At 38.5% G+C, this 24,592-nt stretch overlaps 1 protein-coding gene across 7 annotated transcripts in view; it reads left to right on the plus strand.

Moving 5' to 3' along the window:
* sobpa (sine oculis binding protein homolog (Drosophila) a) overlaps positions 1–24,592 on the plus strand; it is a 98,596-nt gene that overhangs the window by 55,921 nt on the left and 18,083 nt on the right. For 5 of the 7 annotated variants that reach the window (XM_088625746.1, XM_088625750.1, XM_088625744.1 and 2 more), the window contains exons 5-6: positions 7,245–7,340; positions 14,007–14,105. The exons of 1 other annotated variant lie outside the window; for it this stretch is intronic. In XM_088625746.1, the coding sequence (XP_088481872.1) occupies positions 7,245–7,340; positions 14,007–14,105 (195 nt within the window). The remainder of the gene's footprint in view (positions 1–7,244; positions 7,341–14,006; positions 14,106–24,592) is intronic. One more of the 7 variants, XM_088625747.1, reaches the window with a different exon arrangement.

The raw sequence follows: 24,592 nt of genomic DNA on the forward strand, positions 1-24,592 counted from the left end.
TATTAACAGAACATTTGTATCAAACTGTCTGCCTGTATATCATAGATATGTTGTGTATCAACATACAGTGTTGTACAGTAGGTCTTTCTGCTTATGTGGGATAGTAAACTGCATTTAAAGAGGATTTGTGACTGAAAACCTCTAAATACAACGGTGCCTTTGATTTTGTCATTAGAAATGACAGGAGTCACTTACTGTAATTATCTGGGAAAGAAACAGAAAGAATAAAATTAAAAGTACCAAAGATATTTTAGTAGATATCCAAATCATCTGAGGCCCATCTTTGAGAAGGAATATTTTGTATTTCAGACGAATCATGTTGTTCCCCAATGGCTCACATAGTCATTTCACAAGAGGAAATGTGTTCCTAGCTAAGGTCCAAGAGAGTGTCACATCCCATGAGTATCTTAGAGTACATGACTGTAGGTACGGTACATGGAGGAGCTTAAGGGTGTGTGTGCCAATGGCCTCTGTCTAAGCAGGTGTTCGTGTTGGCTAGCCTGAGCAGAAACTGACTGACCTGAATGCTTTCCCCTTCCCTGCAGTAGAGAGTAACAGTTCACTGATGTGCTTCAATCAACACATACACAATGTTCAGAAGCTACTGTAGACTATTAGGCCTTTTCCGTTCAGTAAGGGTTATGCTGGTGAGGTCACATCCGAAGCAGTGATTACAAACGTGAGTGAAAAGGAAGTGAAACACAAAGGAAGACAGTTTTTTTTTTTAACAAAACAGTGGACTGGAAGCCAGCTCCGTTTGGGAGCTGCTGACTTGAACTGAGTCATGCAGCGTTCAGATGAGACAGAAACCAGATTGCTCTTCATGGCAAGGGTTGTAGATCTGTGTTTGAAATGTAACACAAACATTCTTCCTGCCCTTGGGATCTCATTAAAAATGAGATGGCATGTCTCAGAGGAGTGCATTTTAATATAAAATCTATACGTTCCTTCGCCGAGCGGCAAGAATGGATTGCAAACTGTGCCCCAGGTAGGAAGCGGTGCTGATTTTCAGTGCACACAGTGCGTGAAGGTGACACACCAGTTCTTGTTCTGACAAGGTTACCATCATTATTTCTACCAGGGCCAATAGAGGGACAGGACATGAGCAATACAGACTGGTGCTAAGGTCCTGGCGGTCTTAACTAGAGAAAAGCCACTCTTGGACTGCACACAAAGATCGGCTGAATGCAAACCAAGTTAAAACCAGGCTGATTCCCCTTAGACCATACAGTACCTCCATGCCATCAAGTTACTGTCCAAAGAGCCGCCTTCCCTCCAGGACTGCGGCCATGCCTTCTGTCTGAGCGGGCCGCAGAGATGCCTGCTGGCCCAGCGTTATCATGCCGTCTCCTCATTACCGCTCAATGCAAATGAGCTGGCAAGCGTCCAGAAGCTCATCATTTGAATGCAGCACAAAATGGAATCTGCATAATAACACGTGAGCCCATATGTGAGAGAGACAGCTTCGGCATGAATCTAGGGGACGTGTGCGTGGGGAGGGGGGAAGTATAAGGGTCTGGAGGTGGGGGGCTGGAGGGCGCCAGGAAGGGGGAGCAGGAATTATGCGAGAGAAGAATGGAACAGAGACCAAAATGTCAACTGCAACAACATTGTAATGAGCATGTTTCTGGCACTCCTCCTGTCACCTTCTTGCCTCTTTGCTGCTCGAGCCAGTAATCAGGCTCGTAAAGCAGGGCTCCGGGTGGGTGTGACACCACTGCCAGAGCTCTAATGGGCTCCTTTCTGCCACACTGAATCTCTCAGTCTCTCTTCGCTGTACAGGCTCCAAGGCTCACTAATTCATTAGCTCACTTCCTTAAAATTTACCCATTTTAATTCACATGGAATTTAGGGTGTGTTTTCCCATTTCGGTGTGTTTAAGTCATTTGACTCATCCTGACTTGTTCCTATCGGGTAACACATGATGGTGAGTTGAGAAAACACCTACAGTATGTTGTGGCTAAGGGCAATTCTGAATTTGGCAATCCTTTAAAATGTTTGGGAAGCAATTTGTACTGGTGTATAGGACATCACATAGGCTAAACGCTTACCTCAGTAAACTGGGAACATGGTAGGTGCCTGTACAGAGTTTTGAATTCCATTATACGAAACAGTGTTTCAAAAATCAAGGACATTAATGCCTTCATTTTGGAAAGTTTGGAAGGGGTCGAAGATGTGTTGATTGGTAAGATTCTTTCACTAACATGGCAAACATACATGCCACTAATATACAGTATTTATGCCTTTTTTAATTGTCTTTATTAAACCACACCATAATTTGGGGGTGTAATCATCTTTTTTTACACCCTCCTTTTGAATATATCTGTTGAAGTTTGCTAGTTATCAGTCCATTGTGTTAATTTGAGAAACCAAAATAGGATAGTTGAACTTACTCAGGGGAAAACGAAAAGTAGTTTCAAATCATTCCAAAAACAGGCTTTGCATGTGTATACAGTTTATTCAACAGACATTTTGCAGTGAATTAAAGATTAGTTCTAATGCTGTATGTGGTGTCTAGGACAGTTACAAGTTTAAGTAAGCACTTAATATGTTTAAATTATTGTTAAAAATATAATTACCCAATGTGTGTCAATTTAATATTTCTTCCATGGAGAAGGTGCTCCTGAAAATCTTTAAATACAGAAGAGTGGTGCTTTTTATATTGTTGCTAGAAATCACAGGAGTCAGTAATTTATCTGTAAAACTGTTGAACATTACAAAACTGAATGAATGAAATAGAAAATACTAAAGATATGTTGGTAGAAACACAAATCATCTGTATACACCAGATATATTTGATCATATATACAGTATATAATGAGTGTATGTACAGTAAATGTCCATAGTCATGTACAGTATAGAGGTACACTCCCTCCTTCACTTCATGTTTCCTACTGCACTGACACTGCACATAAATCTGCCAGAGGGACACACTCAGTTGGTGTTTCTATCATCGTATACACTGCAGCGAGTGCTCTTGGTAACAAATTAGCAATTGACTACAGCAGTGGCAGCATCTGTAATCATAGCCATTTCTTACCGTTGGGAGTGTTGTGAAGAAATGTGCAATTACTGTATGACTAAGTATTTTGTAACTATTCACTTACCGGTGGTTTCACAGACCCTGATTAGTACTAATCTTGTACTTCCTAATGTTGCTTTAGGTTTATTGCACTCTCATTAATCTTGGTCTGTAAGATCAGCCATTAGAGTATGTGACTGGTTAATTTTTTGGTGACATTTCCTATTATAATAGGCATTTTAGACTTTCTTCCGTTGTTGGAATTTGTGACCAAGCTGGCTGTGAGTGTATTAGAAATTAGATGCAGGACATACAGTACATTCTGTGACTACGGCTTATGTCACAGAAGAAACAAAGAGCTCTGCCTGTGTTTAGGGATTGATGCAGACACAGATTAAAACAAACTCTACCTCTACTGAAGTTACATGGTGTAAGCTCAACCTGCTACATTTTTGCCACCATATGTGTCTCCCATGGGCACCAGAGCTTGGAAACAGCAAGCAAAAAGACCAGTCAGTGTGACCTTCAATTGAGTCTAAGGCACATACATCATCAGCATTTAAATGCTAATTGAATTAATTAGTGGTGGTTAAGGCTGGCAAAAAGGGACACATAAAAATTATACATGCTAAAATATTTGCTGACTGAGTATTAGATTAATATTTTAGCAGCTAGCATGAGTTAAAAATGTAGTTTTTTTCATTAGCATTTTTCATATAGAAACAATGTTGAACATCATTTCTTTCATTTGTTGGTCAATGAAGAGGACCATTTCTTGTATTAATGGTGCACAATCACTGAATGTTAATGAAACAAACCCAGTAACATAGGTGTGATTGTATTATAACGTTTTACATCTTAAATGGGCAACTTGATTAATGACATTTTGTCTTCCCCTATTACTAATTGCTTACACTAATTACTAATTGCTTTCCTTTTTGACTGCTGACATATTGTGTGCAGTCGATTCTCAGGAAGCTCATCTTGCTGCAGAGCAAGCCGGATGTTTCCTAGTTTTGTATTGCTTTGCAGTAAACTGGGGTTATAATTGGTGGTCATGTTGACACACTGCATTTTCTAGTTCATGGAGGCGATTCACTGAAGCTCGTGGATGTGTTCAAGAAAGGCAGGCACTCCAAGACATCACCGTTATCAGATGGAAAACTATATATAAATCAACGCCCGGTGTAATTTTCCATTTGCCTTAGCTAGATAAAGGAAGATTTGAGATTGTTCTTGGCGTGTCCTCTACTGCACACAAAACGTTGGCAACTGTCACAATTGAACCTGATTCATCAAGAGGGGAGGCCATTAGAAACATTGTCATTCACTGACAGTTTCCACCAGTACTAAGCATTGTTCTGTCTGTCATGATTTAATTCATCTTGGTTGTTGGTACTGTAAGCTTGAAATTACAGTATTAAATTGGCAAAACATCCACTACAATACATTCTCCAGATTTGTCTTTCATATTCACTTTTGAATGCAGTATGTCTTTATGCAACATATTTCTTAGTTTCCTTAAATTTATAGTGAATACAGTATATATATTTACACATTGTAGTGAAATGCTTGTGCTACAGTATTTCTGTCAGAACAATCTAGAAATGGAAATTAGCAGCTAGAGAATTTTCTAACTAAATGCCTGAAGCAGAAATACAACACATACTGTATGCACTTAAGTGTTGACCACATTTAGTCCATGTACTTCCCTGCATCTGCTTTAGATTTGATGTGCGGTCTCACATCTTGAGAGTCACGCCAATTTAGAGGATAAATGTCAGGTCATTTATCCCAAAGCTTAAAATCCTGATGTAAAATGTAAGCCATTATCCCTAATAACCTGCAGAAAATCACTTCACCAAAGAAAATATCACACCAGCTAATTCTGTGTCTTGATTGCCACATTGCATCATGTCTGTTTCTAAAACCCATCAGAAATATATTTCTGCATTGAGACCTTTTCCATGCTTAAATTTAAGTATCTATTTTATATTTTGGGTTAATCTTTCTGGTGTGAAAGCTCCTAGTTTCAGTTGTACCACTACATTGAATCATTCTTTTCAGGAGCTCACTTAGGTTTATGAAGCACTTCATAGTGTATTCTCACAGTTGCCTTTCAAAAGAGGAATAAGATGAGATAAGAATGACAATGTCAATACTGTTATTTGGGTTTTCCTGTAGCATTGCTCAAAAGATCTAAGGTTGGAAGTCATTCAGACGTCTGTTCACTCCCTTGTTGAATTCTTTTGTTTGATTTTAAAAATGAAGCTGTCTGCCCCTCATGGTGGAGTCTATACTGGCTTCCCATGGTGTGTCTTCAAAGGAAATACATAGAGGTAGATAAATGTTAGTGAAACCAAACAATCTGGAAGCTACTGACCTTAAAAGAGGGAGGGGAATGGGAAAAAAATATCGCCCATTGTCACTTTGGCAAAAAAAGTTTGCATTCCACATTATTTAGAGTTTGCCACTGAAATGTTCAGGACAGGTGTAGACGGGAAATGCAGACCAAAAGGTCTGGATTCAGGGAAATATAATTAATTTATTTGGATGATGCTTTTACTCAGTGTAACTCACATCTGCACCTATTTACTGTATGTATTTAGAACAGTCTGAGTGAAGCACCTTACTGAAGGGTTCAAGGGCAGGTTGGATCTTAACCCACAGACACCGATTTCTAAAGCCAGAGCCCTTCCCATAACTCCACACTGTTGAAATGAACTAGCTTATCTGCTGTCTTCCTCCTTTCCTTCTACCCTTTTCGCCCTTGATCTCAGCTTTCTTTTCTAGCTTTACATTTTAGCGCGGTGTATGCTGTTTAACCTAAGGTTCACAGCATGCAAGATTTATTGCATGTGTCTACTAACTCTTCTTTCCAAGCTGAAATATTTGCAAGAATAAGTAAAGCTGAAAGACTCTATTGGTAAGGCAGCACTGAAGTAGACACATCGGCAGTATACTGAAAAGAGAAGAAAGAAAACACAACGTTTCGGCTGAGGAGCCTTCTTCGGGAGTGGCACCCAAAGAAGACTCCACAGCCAAAACATTGTGTTTTCTTACATCTCTTTTTAGCATGGAATAAACCTATTACTTGTTCCTTTGCAGCCCATGCATACTGACCCAGCTACCAACCTGAACTACATCTGTAGCATTACAAAAAACCACAAAGCTATATTATTCTGGATTTCTAATTTAATAAGAGTGATTAATAAATGCAAAATAATGTCTAAGTCTCTTTTGCCCTGTTTTACATAATTATGATAATTAATACTCACTACACTTCCAATAATAATTGCAAGATATTAGAAAAAAATGTATTTTAAATTAAATATCATACCTATCATGTAATTCTTACATTAAAGACTCTCACTTGTACTATTCCTAAATTCTTTGCCTTGCATTTATAGGTGTATCTTCTAGGGTAACGATGAAATTCCTAGGCTGATCTTTAAATTTTATGCAATTAATGGAAATATATCTATTAACCAGTACAATCCAAGTTACAGTTTTTAGCTTCAGTTTAGTTCACTGCAACTGCAACTGCAACTAGTATTCACTGCAACTGACATCTGTGAGAAGCTCGGTATCTTTCGGTCACACATACTGTACACCAAAGAATGGATCAGAATTAAGCCACATAAAAACAACAAAACCTAGGAAGATGTTGATGTAAAACGAGGAGGCAGTGGCTGAGCCAGACAGGCAGGGTGAGGTCAGGCTGTAGCAGACAGCAGTGGAGGAAAAGATCGAGGGGACAAGGACAATCTTGCCCAGGGCTCACAGATCTCATGTTAAAGGAGCAGGAAATTGCACCTCCATAACAAACTGAGAGAAACTGAATAGCAATTTGTTTCTGCTAAATGGCACGTCTGCTAAATTGAAAATTGGTGAACAGATGCTCATTATAAAACTGAACTCTACCCCCCCCCCCTTTATTAGCATGAGCTTTATTAAAATGAAATAGTTGTGTTTGTAAACCTATTGACATATGGAGATTTTTCACTTGAGTATTTTTACCAATTTTATGAAGAGGAAGACCCAAAGGGTGCATTTTCTTTTATTTCCTTATCATTACTATTATTTTGTACAGTGCATGCTCAGTATTTGTTTCAGTATTATTTTCTTTATTTCTTTTTGTCTGCAACATCTCAGTATTTTGTTTTGCTGCTTAGTTCCTTTTTTTGTAAGTCCGTAAATAGGCCATTATTTCTCCCCTCAGGCTAGAGACGAAGATGGACATGGTGACAAATTTCCCCAGCAGCACTTTTCTAAGGAAACGCCAAGGCTTGTCTTCAAGATTAACAACGATGTGCTTGTAAGAATAACACATTTAAAAAAGACAGAGTTTACGTGTAAGAGATAATGAATTTGAACACTGTATGCATTGGGATAGCCTGATAAATGTTTGTTCTTTTATTTGTGTGATGCTAGGGAGTGTTGTCTTGCCAGTTTCATAAATGCACACCTTCTTCATTTTCTTCACTTTTCCTTTTTCCATTTTACACTATATGGATGGTGTGTTACAGAAATAATGTGTAAAAGAGTTTAGGCTTCCAGACACAAATCTATAGACAAGTAAAAAGTGAATTGTATTGATTTAAAAAATATACCATGTATTGGAATAATGTATAGCAAAATTGTAACATGTATACACATTCACATTAGTAACATTGCATCTTCTTAACTGCATGGGTGTATGCCAGGGAGCACAGAAAGAACCCGATCTCTTTCTTCCTCCTCAGACCTCTCTGATGAAGCTTGACATTATTGTCCTTTAATGACTGACCCCAAGCCACACTTATGGCCCACAGCCTTAAAATGTTCCTGCTTTTGAGAAATGGCTTCTGACAGCTTGCTTCTGACAGCTTATACAGTCACAAACTGGTTATTTTCCAAAGAGGCAAAGGGTTTTTGTGGAAGTAGCTGAAACAGATTTTGAAAAGCTGTTTTTCTAACATCAGAATGCACTGAACAGATCTACGTGACTGTGGGCTAACCATACAGACTCATTAATGACACATTAGAACATATTGAGCATTTAATTTAACTTTTATGTAGAAGAAAGACTGACGGCTTCTATTGCCCTTGTGACTGAGGTTGAGCTTTGTGAAAAAACAAAGGTTCAGAGTGTGGAGGCATAGTTTTAAGACAGCAGAATCTCACCTTCCTCCCAGAGCTCTGTACAATTTAAGACATCAGTTTAAGGTGTTCTGTCGACTGATTGCACTTGGATCCTTTGTGGCTGTGGAAGCTGGGGACACTGATAGCTTGTTTACTGGCTGAGGGAAGGACGGTTCTGTTCTTGTTTTCTGTCGGTGTTGTGAAACCTGCAGGCTGTTGGGGCTGTACAGCTTTCCTAGCTCCAGGGGTCAGCTGCCATTTCCAGCAGTGCGCAAGAGAGAGTGCATCCAGACTTTGCTTTATCGGGCAGCTGCATGTGTTTGCAGCTAGCTGCCAGAATGGATCTAGGGGATCAGCCACTGACGGCTTCTCCCTGCTAGCCCTTTCTCCCTAAAGAGCAGGAGGACATGCTAGGAATATTAATGTCCTGGAGGGGATAGAGAGGATAGAGGTCCCTTCTCTCCAGTAGTTAACTGTCTCCAGCACAGCCTCGCTTTACAGCAAGTCTTTCGGTGGTTTGCTTGCTTAAACCCCTTGCTAAAAGGTTACTTTGGTGGCTGTTCGTATTATTGATATGTTCAGATTATATTTTCATGTCTGGAATGCACTTTTGTTTTTAATCTTGTTTCAGTATTATTTGCAAAATTATCCAGTAAAAGCATTAAGAGACCACTTTTCCAAAAAAAATATTGACCAGGTAGGTCTCTTACAAATTCTTACCCTGTCCAGCATATGCTGAATGATTAGTTGTGGTCTTTCTCTTGTAAAAAAAGGACTTAAGCATTCTAACTGTAGGTTTCATCAGCATTTTTTTCTGTTTGGCCTTGCCTTGTGATGTTTTAGTGTCTTGCTCAAGGCTTTTCACTCTTCGTTATATCATCTTATGTTTTCATTGAACCAGTTTGTATAATGTGAATGGAGATATCTCTTGTTTTATTTTTACACCATTGAAAGTGAAAGTTCCAAACTGAACTATCTCGGATGACATCTTGTTTAAAAAGCCCCTATTAAATAATTTTAACTGATTAAAGATCATTTGGGTTCCCTGGCTTGTGGCCAGATTGTTAGTACCAGGACGAAAATAGAGCCTGGCATCCTACTTATTCTTTGTTTAATGTAATTTATAGTCAGTAGAATTGAATTACATCCAAAGAGTAATTGAGTCACATTTGTCCTTATTGCATTAATTTGTAATAATATGTATTGTAAGAAATTCTATCAGTGTCAAGACCTACAGTACACAAATGAAAATTGTCTAAGCATTTTCCCATTTCAGTGGCAGTTTTAAAGATCTGATTATTAAAAAAAAAACATTTACATTCTAAAATTAATTTCGTGCTTTGAAATGCCTGTACCCTCAATTTGTACGTGTCATTAGTTTACCAATGTAATGTACTGTACAGGACATGACAAGATTTTAGATTGAAACAGCAAGACTCTGCTACGTGGGAAATGCATCAAGCACATATCAAGCATATTCATTCGCACTGAAGACATTATAGTCATTTTACTCACCTTATTTTAATTCATTGCATTGAATTTGTTGTCGGAAATTAGTTTCATTTTATTGTCAGTGTTTCAGAGGTATTTTGCTCATATTAACACCCTGCGACAGATTGCATAGGTTATGATCAAAATACTCTCAAAACACAAAAACACACATCACCTCGTTTAGCAAACTGACGTGTTCATTTCTTTGTCTGTCATATTGGGACGCCTCCCACTTCACCCTCTCGGCCCCAGCCAGCAGTTACTAGACTCCCTCTTCTGGGACAATTGGCTTCCGAAGTGCTATCTCAGTTCCAGACAAATGTGCAATTGAGGCTAATTTGCCATCCCACAGTCAGCTGTGTTAGCGTTTATTGAACATGACATAAAGAGGACTTGGGGAGCTGAAAACACCCCCCAGAGAATATCTTTTGAGGAGAAGCCGGAGTTGAATGCATGCAATACAGTTGGGAATGTCCTGTACACCGTTATATTGCATTGAAATATATTGCGACATACAGTATATATCTAAATTGGATTCGAGTTAAGGCTTGCTGTTTTTAACAGTTCTCCCAGAATCTAGACCCTTTTAATTCCCCCTAGGCTAGTGTCGCTCTTTTGGTTCTGTACATGGTCACATGGTCAATCAAGGAAAGAGCACATAAGAGTCTGATTAGGGACTAACCGCAGAGAAATTAAGTCTGCAAGACCTTGCTGATAGACGCAGGAGCAATATTTCAATGCACAATTTTATAGCAGCAGCAATATTTTAGCATATCTGATTCTGCAATAATAAAAGGTAAGCCTTTAAAATTACGTTGGTCACACAGTATGCGGCTTTCCACATTTATCATAACACAGCCTCTGCTAGCCAGTTACAGTAGTGCTTCTCTCTTTGGCCTCCCTATCTGCTTTACTTAGAAATATTAGTTAAGATAGTGTGAAGACAGAGTACCGCACGAATGCAGGGAAGAACCGCTTAAAACATATTTCATTTAATTAAAAATGTAAAACCTACCAATACATGTCCAGAGCAATATACCATGGAGAGGCTTTTAAACATCATTAATGTTGCATTTAGGTCTTAATCTCCCTGGTCCCCTGGGAAGTGGTCCGATTACCCAGTAGTTTTCATTTGTACATTTTAAATTCTAGATGAGCACCACGCGGGAACAGAATGCTACATTTATGTCAGGATTAGCCACAGTAGATGCTGCTTATATGAACTAGATAAGTTAGTGTCATTTAACTGTGGTCAGTGTACATAGTCAGAATTAAAACACACAAAAAAATGAAAAAAATGGAAGGTCGGGTACAGGTTTATTTTCTCTTCTTCCTTGTGCCGACATTTAATAATTTCTGAGGACTTGAAGCTTTGATGTCTCTTGAGGAAGGTTCTATAAAATTTACCAGTTAATTAAAACCTGACTGGCCTGGTTTTCAATCCAAACATTAAATATCCAGTACCAATCCCGCCTCTCCAATGAAATAGCAACCTTTGATTTGATATTACGCACATAAAAGAGACTAAAGCAATGTGATATTTTCTCTCGTAAATGAATGGCAGAGAAAACAAAGCCCAAAAAGCAGTTGTTTCCATATGACAGAGGTATTCGCCTGTTTTGGTGTAGATTTGAAAAAATTTGTGTATATAAGCTCTGGTTTCCTCCCACAGTCCAAAGCTGTCCAGATGGCTTAACATCTGTAAATTGCCTCCTACGTGTATGTTTTCAGCTATATTACTGAAAATGGAAGGCTGGATGGAGATATACTGTATATATAATCAAATAAACTTTCAGGTACCAAAGTTGCTCAGAAATAAAGATTTTATTCATTTGAGTTCTATAGTGAGTCACTCTTTTTCTTCTGTTTAATACTTGTTTATTACCATTAATTCAGTAAATTATTTATATGAATAACATTACAGCTTAATCTGGCCCACAGCTCATTTACACTTTATTTCAGTTTGATAAAGCAAAACCTGCGTACTGTGCATCCATAGTGGGCCAGCTGCACAATGTCAAGTGTACAGAAAATAAACTTTGACGGATATCATAGCAAATCCTATCTGTGTAGCTAGACCACATCGTTAAACTTTTAACACATTAACTAGGAAAGCATTTAAACATTCGACTTACCCCTTATTTCTAGATAAGCTGTGGGATTTCTCAGTTGTTTTTTCTAAGGAAATACAGTATCAGGAATTTAGATCTGTTTTTCTCTGCTCTGTTTTTTATTCATTCATACGAGAGAGATGAAATTGCTCCACTGTGGCATTCGTTTTTGTTTCGTGTGCGATTAAATATTGGTCTATTGTAGCAAATCTGTACCACGAAATGCATCAACACATCTTGCAAATGGCTGCATATATTCTCATTAACCTGTATTTTAAACAGATCCTCTTGTGTTTATGTGTATTTAGTTCAGTTATACTTTAGATATGTTTAGCTGAAATGGCTAAGTATCCTAATATTTAAGACTGAAACAAGGTTAAGTCAGATGATTCTGAATTTTGTAAGGCCATACGCATTTAAGGTTTATCATCTGTAACTCTGTTCAAATTTTCTTTTTACATTTTTGACCCATTTTTATTTAACACATTTAGAAATTGTGACTGTTAATTAACTTAAAAAATGATCTGCTAAATTGTTCCCGAGCTCTCTGGTTTTAATGCATTACACTGAAGTGAGTACATCTTTATTTAATCTGTTGTAAGAATCAGTGACCTGATACACCCCCAATTCTTTAACAATTTATCAATTAAGGTCCATCACTGTATAATTACACATCAGGGTGGTTATTGGAGATCTTAGCAGGTTTGTCTCGAGAGACTCGTGAAGACACTAATATAACACACCTGTAATGACTTCCTTTCACTTTGGAAAATTACTTCCATTTCTCTCTTGCTGCGAGACGGAGATAGAAGCAATTAACATGAATGCTTCAGTCACATCTTAGGCGAGAGAGAAATACAGTAGTGTGTCAATGGTTCATTTGTACTTACTTTTTTTTGCAGTCAATACATGCAAAAAATAAACTTAAAAACAGAAATAGAGCACCATATATTAATCACAATAGACAGGGGGAATCTGAGCACAAGCTGAAAAGTTTTGATTTCCAGAAGCCTGATAGTCCTATAGTGACATAAATATTTCCAAATGTCTTTTTGTCTCCATTCAGCTTATACATTTGCCACTCTATTAGTGAGAGCTAACAGTGAGCACAAGCGTTTTGAAATCTGGGAAGTGTGTGTAATGAGCCTCACAGCGAACCTCCAGCACCCCACAGTGAGCAACAGGGATGCCTCACGGATCTGTGCCCTCAACAACATTTATTTCTGAAGCCAAGCTCTTTGCTACATGAGAATAAGAGAATATATTGAGTGTAAAGAAGATTTTTAAGTTCTTTAAAGTTCTTGCCTCTTAAACGTTCCAGTATTGCAACTCATCGCTTTCGAAGAATCACCACAGCATAAACATTTAATAAGCCAGTTACGTGTCAAAATCCTTTTTTTAAAAAAAAAGGAGCATACATTTTAACAAATATTTAACAGTGAATATAAAATCACAGAGAATTCTTGGCATTCATTCTCTTTACATTACATACTGTACATGTTTTTTTTTTCTGTCAGTTGTGGCATGACTGTACAGTATACTGTATCTAAAGCTCAGAATACTGATTTGTATAATTTTACAATGACCAGCTGCAGTGACATTTTTTTAAATGAAGTTTATAGAAATCATGCAGCTTCTGTTTTCTATGGGGAGAGGGTAGAGTGGGGACTTGGGGTCCACAAGCAGAAGGTTTGTGTATTTTAGGGTCACTTTAGATTTAAAATCTAGGTAACAGCACACATCATGGTACTAATCACATGAAAAAAATAATTAAAATTAAAATGAATATAGAAATTTTAACCAAATACTCAAATACTAATATGCAAGTGCACAGAGTTAAAAGGGCTGCATTCACTTGTAATTCTGATGATGAGGTTTACCTATGAGTTCAGCTAGAATGTGTCAATGCGTGGATTATAAAATGTAAGACCTTGACAATTAAGTAATTATATCATTCAGTATTCAATAAGTATTTTTTCTAATGTTTTCTACTGATGCTACTAAACTGAATTATGTTTCCACAAATAAAAATGAATCCAACATACACAGAAAATGTAATATGAAGCTGTCAATCATGTGGGAATAAGGTCCAAAGTTTACATTTTCATTTAGAACCCTGTGGTTTATTGAAGAGGTTAAAGCCGATGATGAAACTATTGAGTTAGAGTGACAGAGGAGGTGCTCTCTGAGAGCAGAACTGGCTGCGCCTGTTTGCAAAGCTGCCTTTTGACCTTCTAAAGTAATGATGTCTTCCTCAGCAGGTGCAATTGGATAGGTACGATCATATCATAAGACAACTGAGGGGCTCAGACAAGACCCGGCCCTCCAAGGATATCAGTGTGGAGTTAATTGAAGAAGTAAGGCATAAGAGGGTGTGTTATTCACATTCTGAGAAGAGTATAAGGCACAGTGTCCTAGTTTCCGCTAGATTTGTTTTAGACATTATGTTGAGTGTGTTTCTAATCTAGATATTACGGCGTTAAAAAAGTAACCAAATATCAAATAAATGCCGAAATGTGGCCAAAAACTAATTAACCTGAGTTCTGTTCTTTATAGAAGACAGTGTTCTGTTGACGCATTTTTAGAATCAAGGGTTTCCTCCTACTTCAAATCCCAAACTCAATGTTTTATTTGCCTTATGTAGTTCCATTTAATAGTAGAAACACTGCTTTGTTGTTAGAATTAACTAGTACAATGCAAAAGGTATCAACTGACATCAAAATTAGATTCAGGGTTGATTTTCAACAGTGGAGGGAATTTTTGTGAAGTGGTGAGATATGTAAAGAGATTAGACGGCAGACACAACTACTGTACTGTAGGAATAAAAGCCTCTCTTCTAGAATGTCAATCAATGATGGTGCCTAATATTTGCTGTTGTCTAAATACATGTTATTTAATCTATCATTTCAGAAATGAAAACAAGTATCAAAATTACAGTCCGATAGTTTAAGGATTATTATGCAGTCTTCCACTCTCTATTTTGGTGGTTGGGATACAGATTATTTCCTTTCTTTTTTAATGGCCTTACAAAGCTCACTGTTTTTGTTTCTGTCATGTGTCCCTAAATTGTCTGAAAAAATGTATTGATTTTGTGTCATAAATGACATAGTGAATTGAATAAGATTGTTCTTAAAATGTGTGTGCATTTTGGTTGCTTGGCAAAGGCAGAGATAACTTGTTTTGTTTACCATGAGAGATGGCTTTGGTGAATTCGGCCCTCATTTTGAGCTAAGGTTGGTGGTGAATGGAAAATAGCATAAGACATTTTGTTATGAAGTTAACCAGAATGCATTACTGTATTTGAACTTGGTTTTAAAAGATCTGTAAGATCTACTAGAAATGGGATATTCTCACCCTTTAGTCAGAGTACAAAAATCTGTGATTTTTTGCTTCAATTCACTGAAGAACACTGTAGTTAATTTGCTGCGTTTTCACAAATAGAAGGTTCCTCGTATCTTCTGAACAGCCCCGGCTGGAGGTTTTTATCTGTGTCATTGTTCAAGTATTCTGACAGTGTCACTTTTCAACTCTCAAAGGCTCCCAGACTGTTTTTGACAGTTCCTCCTTCTTGCGTTGCATGCTTACTTGAGAGAGAGAGACGACACTTTCTGTCCGTATTGTTCAAGCTGTCAGAAAGCAGTGGAGGATGAAAGGGAAGGAAGCATTTCATAGAGTGGTGAAAGCCTGAACAGCAAGACTGTAAGTGGCCAGACTGAGATGGCGCTGGTACTGTTAGGTCCCAACCCCCACTAACTCCCTTCTTATCCTCAACACCTTTTACTGTACGTTCTGACTTCTGGTTTCTTCTTTTACATTACTAATCTGGAGGCACAGATTTGGCAATGTGACAGTTGGCATTGAGTCTTGACATCAAGATAGCCGTAATAATTTCTAATACAGATGTTCGGATATGTAGATGTGAATATGATATAAAGCCCTGTGTGCAAAATATGTTCTAAATAAAAGGAACAAGTTGCAATAACAGCTTCCCCCTGGGTGAATAAATGTCACAAGCAGACATATTTGTTCTTAATGCCAGTTTATTAGCTCTCACCTGTATTTAAGCCTGCTATTACTGAGCTGTGAAAATGATGTAGTGTTACAAAGCATGGTGTAGACAAAAATAAATCAGCACGAGATACGTTCTACAAATTCAGGGCTGAGTCATAGGGTCTAAAGGTGCAGTTTGTAGAAGTGGGTCTCGAGGTGGCAGTGATGTTACCTCCTGGAAACCTAGACAATGTAGCGTTGTCCCCCTGCAGAAGACTCAGCCCCTTTGGCAGAGAGGATTATGCCACGGCTTAGCGAGGGGAGCTGTGTGGCTCTGAGCCCATGATTGACGTTGATCGAATCCCTGCGGGGGCAGGGCAGAGCAGAGCTGCTTTTTGGCCCTTTTGGTGCCAGGGCCCAGATTTCAAGAGGAGTTTGGAGGGTCAGAGTGTAACAGGACTCTGTGGCGCTGAGCGTGTTGCAGAAGACCCTTCTTGTGGCATAGAGTGGCTTGCCACAGTGAGAGGAACGGCACTGCAAGCTCTCTGAGCCCGCGAGCCACTGTGATCCCTGCTGGGGCACAGCAGAGCTGCTTTCGTTGCTCAGATGTTGTTGAGATGGAGCCAGGGGACCTTAAATTGGATGTGAGGGGTGAGAGATTTCCAGCTGCATGGGAGAAGTGAGGTAGGGAAAAGGCCAAGCAAACTGCAGAGATTTAGGAGATTTGGATAAGACAGGCTGCTGATACAGACAAGTCACCTAGAAGAGAGATGCAATAGGCAAGTAATAAGAGATTTAACCAGGTACCAAAAGAGTACCACACAAGACAATAAAAGTTACACTTCAGAATGGACATTATTTTAAAATAACAGAGGATATTAAAAGAAATGGGGAATTAGTTATTACATAGGTTTTGGTATTATAATGTTCCAAGATAACGTTTTACATTCTTTGGCTGACTGTTTGAAAGAATTAATAGCAGTATACTGTATATAGTTCTTTATCTGCAATATAGTTATTGAATTCAAGTTTAAAAGTTCCTTATTGGTAGACTTAAAAGCCTTATCTCTTCAAAAAAGTTAAGATTTCCTATTATTAGAAATAATATTAGTATACTAATTAGTTACTGTGTAAGTGTGGTTTGGTAGAAAGTGATTCTCTTTAAAATTTCTGTCTGACCCCAAAATATATTAGATTAGTAAATGCCTACCAATTAAAATTAATTGGCCTATAATTTGCATAAGGCCAGGTTAACAACATACCACTTTTCCAATCAGACTTTCATTGCTTTCTGTACAGACTGACAAGCAACTGGCAACTGTGAACGTATTTTGAAACAAAATATAAGTGCTTCTCAACTTAGCACTACACTCATCAGCAGTTTAACTCAAAACAGGTAGTAGCATCCACATCTAAAATACTGTAGTTTAAAAGCTTGAACCAAACTCTCAGATGGATACTATTGTGTTTATTTGATTGTAAATGCCTCCATTCTCTCAAAATAAAAATAACATACCCATTGACATCCCCATACTTTAATCTGGATATAAATCTAAACACATTGCTGTAATGACTTGCACAGCTTTGAGTAAACCCTGTAGGTGGTTCCACATAAGTAGATTTTATCATGACTTTTCTTGGGATTAATTAACAATAGGTGTTTAAAAATCCTAAAAATCCTCAGGGTTTTAAAGAAATATGGCCAGAGTTTTATGATAAGATTAAAACACAAGGTGTTTCTCTCTTCCTTTGTCTAAACTGGCAAGTTTTAAATCAAGATCCTGATTATTTGTTCATTAAAAGCCCTATGTCACTGTCTATAAGAGTAGGGGTATTAGCTCTGGTGTTTTTGCTAAATTCCACTGCAGGTATGTGTAACCTGACCTCCCTAAAGTTTTAATTGAGCTAGTGCAGCCACCTGATCTGTTAGTGCACTCTGCTGCTGCATGTCGCCTAGGTGGTTGCTGCACCTAAGCGGTGGATGAAGTAGGTCAGAACTGAAGATAAGTAGAATTTAATTGGGACGATAGGGATGTAAAGTACGAGAAGATTGATGTAACTTACAGCACCTTGTGACTAACCTTGCTGAGGGAATGGCAGCCTGACTGTAAACATGAGACTGACAGACACCTCCTTCCCTCACTCTCGCAAGGAATGAGCCAGGAAGCTGCTGCAAGGATGTAGATGGGGTGGCGGGAGGAGGTGCAAGAGAGATGTGATAAGGGAACTTCGGGAGCCAAAGTATATATATATGTAGGTAGGTTACGTCCCCTTTTCAGGCCATAAAGACCCATGGCGGAATGGGGGCAAGGGCCATCTGATACTGGAGGTGGAGGTGATGAGGTCAGCATCACACTCCGGCCAGCCTGTTTCCCCTCGTACTCATTTGGGACTCTTGTGTCTGACTGACAGATCAGGTTTTCTAGACAGCAAGGACAAGTGCCAGCTTCCCTGTGATGGTGCTGGACAGGGGTGAGGTGGAGGACTGGCCCTTTGTGTAGAGACCTTGTGTATTGAAAGGAGTGGATGTGGGTTTTATTCAGAACAAAAACTTAATGAAATAAATAAAACCTAAATGTCATGCTTGTTTGTAACATCGGAGACTTGTGTTTATTGTTACCTTTACTTAATTGGTGCCTTCATGTTTTAATATTTGATTCTTTAGTTTATAGCTCATATATTAAACTAAATATATAACAGGAAAGCTTGCATATTCATTATTTTATTGTCATTTCCCTAAACTCCCCCACCCCCCTTCACCCCCTTTAAAAAAATAACACAGATACAGATGAAAGAGATATTGTGCACCTCCTGAAGTCTGATTCTCAGGAAGTGATGGAAGTTTTGGCCCCTAGTCAAAGCAAAGATCACTGATGTGTTTGCATTCTGTTTTCAACTGAAAGCAAAGAAGCAAGGTTATTATACATCAACAGGTTTCATAACCTGGCCTTTAGAATATTAGATTCCTTTTTCTAGACTTATAATTCGTATTATTAGCAAAGAAAAAGTAAAGTGGCCTAATTGTATTCTCAGGTGGTAAATTTTAAGGCAAGAACATAAAAATGTAACAAATGAGAGAAAGGCTCTCTAGCCCATCTTGCTTGGTTGGTCTCTATGAGTGTAATGATCCAAGAATCCCATCAAGCTCTTAAAGAACCCCTATGGAATCAGCTTCAACAACACAGCTTAGGATGTGGCTCCAATCCTCATGACTCTCCATATCAAGAAGCATCTCCTTTTTTCTCTCTTGAATGTCAGGCTTATCTTTGTCAGTTTACACTTCCAGATTGTAAATGCCAGAAACAAGTTCCTATGGGATTAAGTTCCAATGTCATTTTCATCTGTAATATCAACATATATATTTTAAATTGACTGATAAGAATGACATACAGTGATGTAAAAAAAAGAATGCTTTGTCTATTGGGATTCAAGAAGTCAAAGCTCCAGCTGACTTTTTAAAATGTTATTGTTGTGTTCGTGTCTGTGTGTGCCATGCAATGGACTGGTATCCAGTCCAGGGTGTATTCTATCTTGTACCTGTTACCTGCTGGAAACCAGAAGGTGTAGGAGAGAAAATTGAAGGGCCTGAATGCTGATGTAGAACACACATTGGTTTGATTTGCTGGGGTGAGACTAGGACTTTACCTGAACTGTGTGTAACAAAGATTTAAAGGAGGTTTTTAGCCTTTTAACCGTGAAAATGCCTTAGGCACTCTAAACTGAGGTTAGCACCATCCAAAGGGGTTTAAAGAGCAACTCTGCATTCAGAGTGTGTTGGCGTGCTGGGAACCCAGACCTGGTCAACTTAAAAAAAGTCAAAAACTCTTTTGCAGATGAAGTCCGAATTTGGTGTTCAAAATTTCAGAGGCCAATAAAAACAGAGTGAAGAAGAAACTGGACATATCAATTTTGCAAAGAGATATTCCATTAGTTGTACCGCTGTTTGATGTTTTAATCATTCTGAAGTGTCAGGGTTACACTGCTGGTGAATGGAAAGGCACAGGGTGGGGGGCGCGATGAAACAAATGACAGTAATTACTTTCAACAGCACACATCTGTTTCAAAAAAAGAAAAAAGCTCCATTAGCGTGTACGCTAATGCTCAGTGAAATTTGCCCACAGTGTTCTGACTAGGAAAGTGCTTCCCATCTGTCTTTTCAGTAGTAAATTAAAGCACATTTATAATTAAAAAATGTTCAAGAGTGCCACCATAAATTGTTGCACAACTGGTTAAGGACTGAAGTCACTCTTCTAAAACAAAAAATGGAATCAACAAATACTGTAATGTAATATAAACAGTGCCTGATGCCCGCAGTTGCTCCTTAGAAGGCTCAGAGCTCTTGGTTTTGGGTTAATTGTTTAGCAGTACCCTTGCAATTTTCTGTTTTGGCTTGTAACAGCTGTATAGATATGTTACCCCATTTCTGCAGAAGAAACACATGTCTTCTACAGTATATAGCCTTATTAGCCAACATAAACAACCCCTACTTTATATATTCAAACTTTTGTTATACAGGTGATGACTTAACATTCACTTTTCACTTATACTGTATGGCCACATGGGAGCATTGCTCTATTTTACTTTTGCTCTGTACAAAAATGAAGAATTGAAACCAACCTAAATAAAATAATGGAAATGAAGAGGTTTTATACCTGTCTAGATAGAAAAAAACTCCAGTTTACTCCAGTTCATACTGCATCCTGAAGAATGAAGAAGAACAGAAGAATGGACATACAGAGCCAGATATGACAGGAGGGAAATTCAGGCTGAAAAATAGAGCCCATGTGCAGTGCTTGGAGTAGAACTTGAAATAACCCAACGTTCTCCCCTGGCAACAGGAGAGGTCACATCTTGTGCACAAGAAGTCACACAATTTTTTGTGTAAATACCCTAGGAATGCCTGTGGTTACGGGTGAATTGAAGGATTAATTTTAATAGTTTTTGGAGCGTGCAAGTGAAAATGGATGATTATAACAAGTTACAGTAGTGGGCTCCCTGTCCATTTACTGTGGATGAACTGAGCAATGGCCGTTGTTGAATACCGGTTAAGGCAGCATTCCAGTCACTGTGTGAGTTCTGTTATTTTTTCCTTTGACACTGCTCACATTATTCTAAAGCAGATACTGCTGTTTCTTAATAATGTAGGAGTCTGACAGTTTCTCTCGAAGTAAAATACTTTTCTACCTCAGGGATACAGCTCCGGTGTTTCTTTGACAGCATTAAATGGCAGCTATTGAACCAGAAATATTCTGCATTTACTGTATGTCTGCTCATGAGATTGGGACAGGCTTATTATAATGTGGAAAAAGGGGTTTCTACAGTATACAGACAGTCTCAAATTATAGTGCATGTCTGGTCACTAAGTGTGAGGGTCTGAATCCTGGAGACCCAGATGAGGAAAGACCCCTTAAGGCAGGGCAAAGATTTGGGGAGGCAGAAAGAAGAGGAAAAATGTGAAACATGGCACATCAAGTGGAGATTTCCTTAGCCACAAAGCATTGGGAAGGTGAAAAAGCAGCTGATGGAAGTTCCCCCATTCAGTTTCCCACATTCAGTTAACCAGACTAAAAACTAAAACATGACATACATCTGAACATTAAGTGAAGCACGTTCTTCTGTCATCTGTAGTGGAGAATTTAGAGATATGTGCAGGCTAGCTCCCTTCCACACACTGGGACTTCAGCTACAAGCAATGACAACAGTTTGCAGTTTGGAAATCTGTTTTAAAATTCCTGCCTCAGCACTTAATATAGCCACCAAGCTAGGCATCTGAGCCCCAGGGTTTCGTCTCTTAATATTTTCATTAAACGTAGAAGAGTTTATGTGCAAATTTGTTGCTATGTTCTCATGTTTGGGAATTTAATAAATATCATGCTTGAGATCTTGCCAGTTCACAGCAAAAACAAAGAACACAGTCATGCCTTGCCAATTACACACATCAGTTTTTATTCAATGTGTAAGGCCTGGTTTAGGAATTTTACATGACCTGGAAAATGAAATTGTGTACAGTAGTTTTAAATGATGAGAATTCTATTAGGACCATTTTAATGAAAAGCTTCTAAAAACTAAATTCAGCAGTTGTTAGGTTTTTTGCTGCGTTGTGTAAGACTTTGCCTGTGAAATAGGCAATTGTTGTGATAGATAATGATTCCCCCCAGGAGGTGTGTGTGTTACCAAGAGAAACGAAGGTCAGCTTGAAGTCTGACCTTGCAGAAAAGGAACGGTTTTCTAGCTGGTGCCTTTTCTCTGGTGCAAGTTAGACACTGGAGAGAATTTTTTTTGTATCTCGGCACAGCTGAAGAAGGACCGTGGTTCAGACCAGTAATAATCGAACTGCATCACACATCAGCGTTCAGTGGGGAATTACGGGGATGGATGATAGATGAACAGCGTTGGGGGCTTTGACAGCTGATTAATGCCTTAATTAACTCTCATGAGTCACTGCCACTTCCCCTTAAAGCTGAGAGACTGAATGCACTGCTGATGTGGGTAACCTCACAATACCGTCTGAGCTCCATGTTTGACTTTGGCCATCAAAACTGCAGCTCAGCTGCCAGTCGGAGTTGGTTTTTTTTTATGTGTGAAACATAAGCTCTGAGAAGTGACCAGACTCCCACAGGCCTGCTTTATTTCTTTCTGTATCAGATGGAGTATATTTCTTTTTTCAGTGGCTTCTGACGCAGTGCCTCTTAAATGGTCTAGCGGTGTAGGCTGCTGCGCATTTCCCAAGAAAATAAATGAATGATACCGCTCGCTGAGCCTAAAAGTAGCATGCTGGCACCACGCCATGGAGTACAGAGACTGACGGGTAGTAAGGAAATGTTCATTTTGTTCCATGTATTGTTTTTTCCTTTATGACTGTTCAATTCTTCTGAGATGTTGATACAGTGTATTCCTCTCTATCAGTTTTGCGTGTTGCTTTTAGCATTTTCATACATTTTGCAATACTGCAAGTTTTAATTGAAGTGTTTTTCAGTGAGGTCACACAGAACACAAGACCTAAGACCTGCAGTATATTTCCGTGGTTACCGTAAGACAGAATCCAGCTACCAACACAGATTGCATCATAGGGTGCTTAAGTCACACCTGTTCTGTAGGTAAATAACTTCCTGAACTTCCTGTAAGATTTTCCTTTCCTTTTACACATATGCGTTCTTCCATAGTACACAGTATCCAGGCATCGCTTGCACTCTCCCTTTCACCTCTGCTGTAACTTGATGAAATGTAGAAATCAGCAGAGGGTGTCCGAGAGAGGAGTGCAAGTGTTTTACAGGAAGAGAAGGTATTTATTTAGTGCGAGGTGACATTGGAAACCACTGGTGGAAAACAGGTCAATGCAGTAATCCCAGCCCACTCTTTTCAGTAACCTATTCACCTGAGCATTTCGAAGATAAGACACTATGTTTTGGCTTAATCTTTTCGTGCTACGTTTTTCTGTTTTCCGTGATGATTGAGAAATGATCTCTTTGTAACAGTTAAGTCAGGGATTAATATGTGTATGTACACCTTTCTTTGTACACATCCTTTTTATCGCGCCTCTCTTGGTCTGCAAAGGCAAACGGAAGCTTAAAGGATACACAGCAGTCCATATTCATATATGTGTGTAATAATGCACAGCACAGCTCTTTATAAAACTGCCTTTTAGGTAAACAGTTACGTGACGTTAAGAAAGATGTTTAGGTTTATCATCATGGTTCTGACTGACTGATTTAGGTAAACAAACTATGAAAAGCCTTTTTAAGCTAAGTCATGGTAATAACGCTACACCCTCATCCCACCCCAGTTTACCCACACTGCGCCCGCTAATGTCACACCAAGTGAGATCAGAATGCTGTCTGTGTAAGAAAGAGCATGGCGCCATGAAAGAATTCCCTTTCTAATTCCCCCCTCTAACCTGTGGATGTTAATAAACTGTCCTGTCATTCAAAGGAATACCAGTTCCTAAATTTACTGTAGTCAGAATGCATTTAACTGGGAGAATGTTCATGATGCAGTTCCCAAAAGAATGTTTGTGCTGAAAAGGAATAGTGCAAACCTTTGTTGAAATTCTAAACAAATCTTAATTTTTTTTTTTAACAAGAATACAGTTATTCCTATTTGATGTCATTCTGCTTGGTAACTCCCAGCGTGCCATACGAACAGCACATTGCCCTAGCAAATGTTATTCATTTATCTGCCTGCCTATAGCCTTACACTTGCAAATTGCCCTATTGTTGAATAAAAGCTTTTTACTGCCCCTAAACATACTTGTCCCTGAAGCTATGCCCTAAGATGATTCTGGCATATGTTATCTCCCAAATCCTCTTAGCATTAAAGTTTATCCTTTAGGGAGGGTCTTTGTAAACAGACTGATTATAGTGACAGTGCTGAATGACGAATATTGTTTATTTCCCTGGTTTTGGAGTGATTTTAACTGGTTTTGGAGTGATTTAATGAACAAATTGTTTTAAGCATGGTACTGAGTTTAGTGTCAATGTTGTTTTTTATGCTTTATAGTATGACAGGATAAGTCACATTTGTAGCAGTCATAACTTCGAGGGCCATCATATAAGAAAATGTTGGGTAAGACTGAAAACATTCAGCAATATTTTCTGGTGGTGCAGTTGTAATGTCACAAATTAAGTACAGTAAGAAAAGATTAGTTAGACTCATATTAGTTAGACTCATACTCACTAATATTATTAACAACTAATTAAACAATACAGTAAAAGTTAATAGTTATGATATCCTTAACTACTGTTTTTTTCAGGCAGCATTAAAAAGACATTCCCTTGCTTAAATGTGGTTGTGTTAACCCTCATGAAGATGAGAGTTAGGCTAATGGGACAGATATACAGTATGTACTGTAAGGCAA

Source organism: Lepisosteus platostomus, chromosome 3 (genome assembly GCF_059453375.1).
Source record: "Lepisosteus platostomus isolate fLepPlt1 chromosome 3, fLepPlt1.hap1, whole genome shotgun sequence".
Taxonomy (NCBI): Eukaryota; Metazoa; Chordata; class Actinopteri; order Semionotiformes; family Lepisosteidae; genus Lepisosteus; species Lepisosteus platostomus.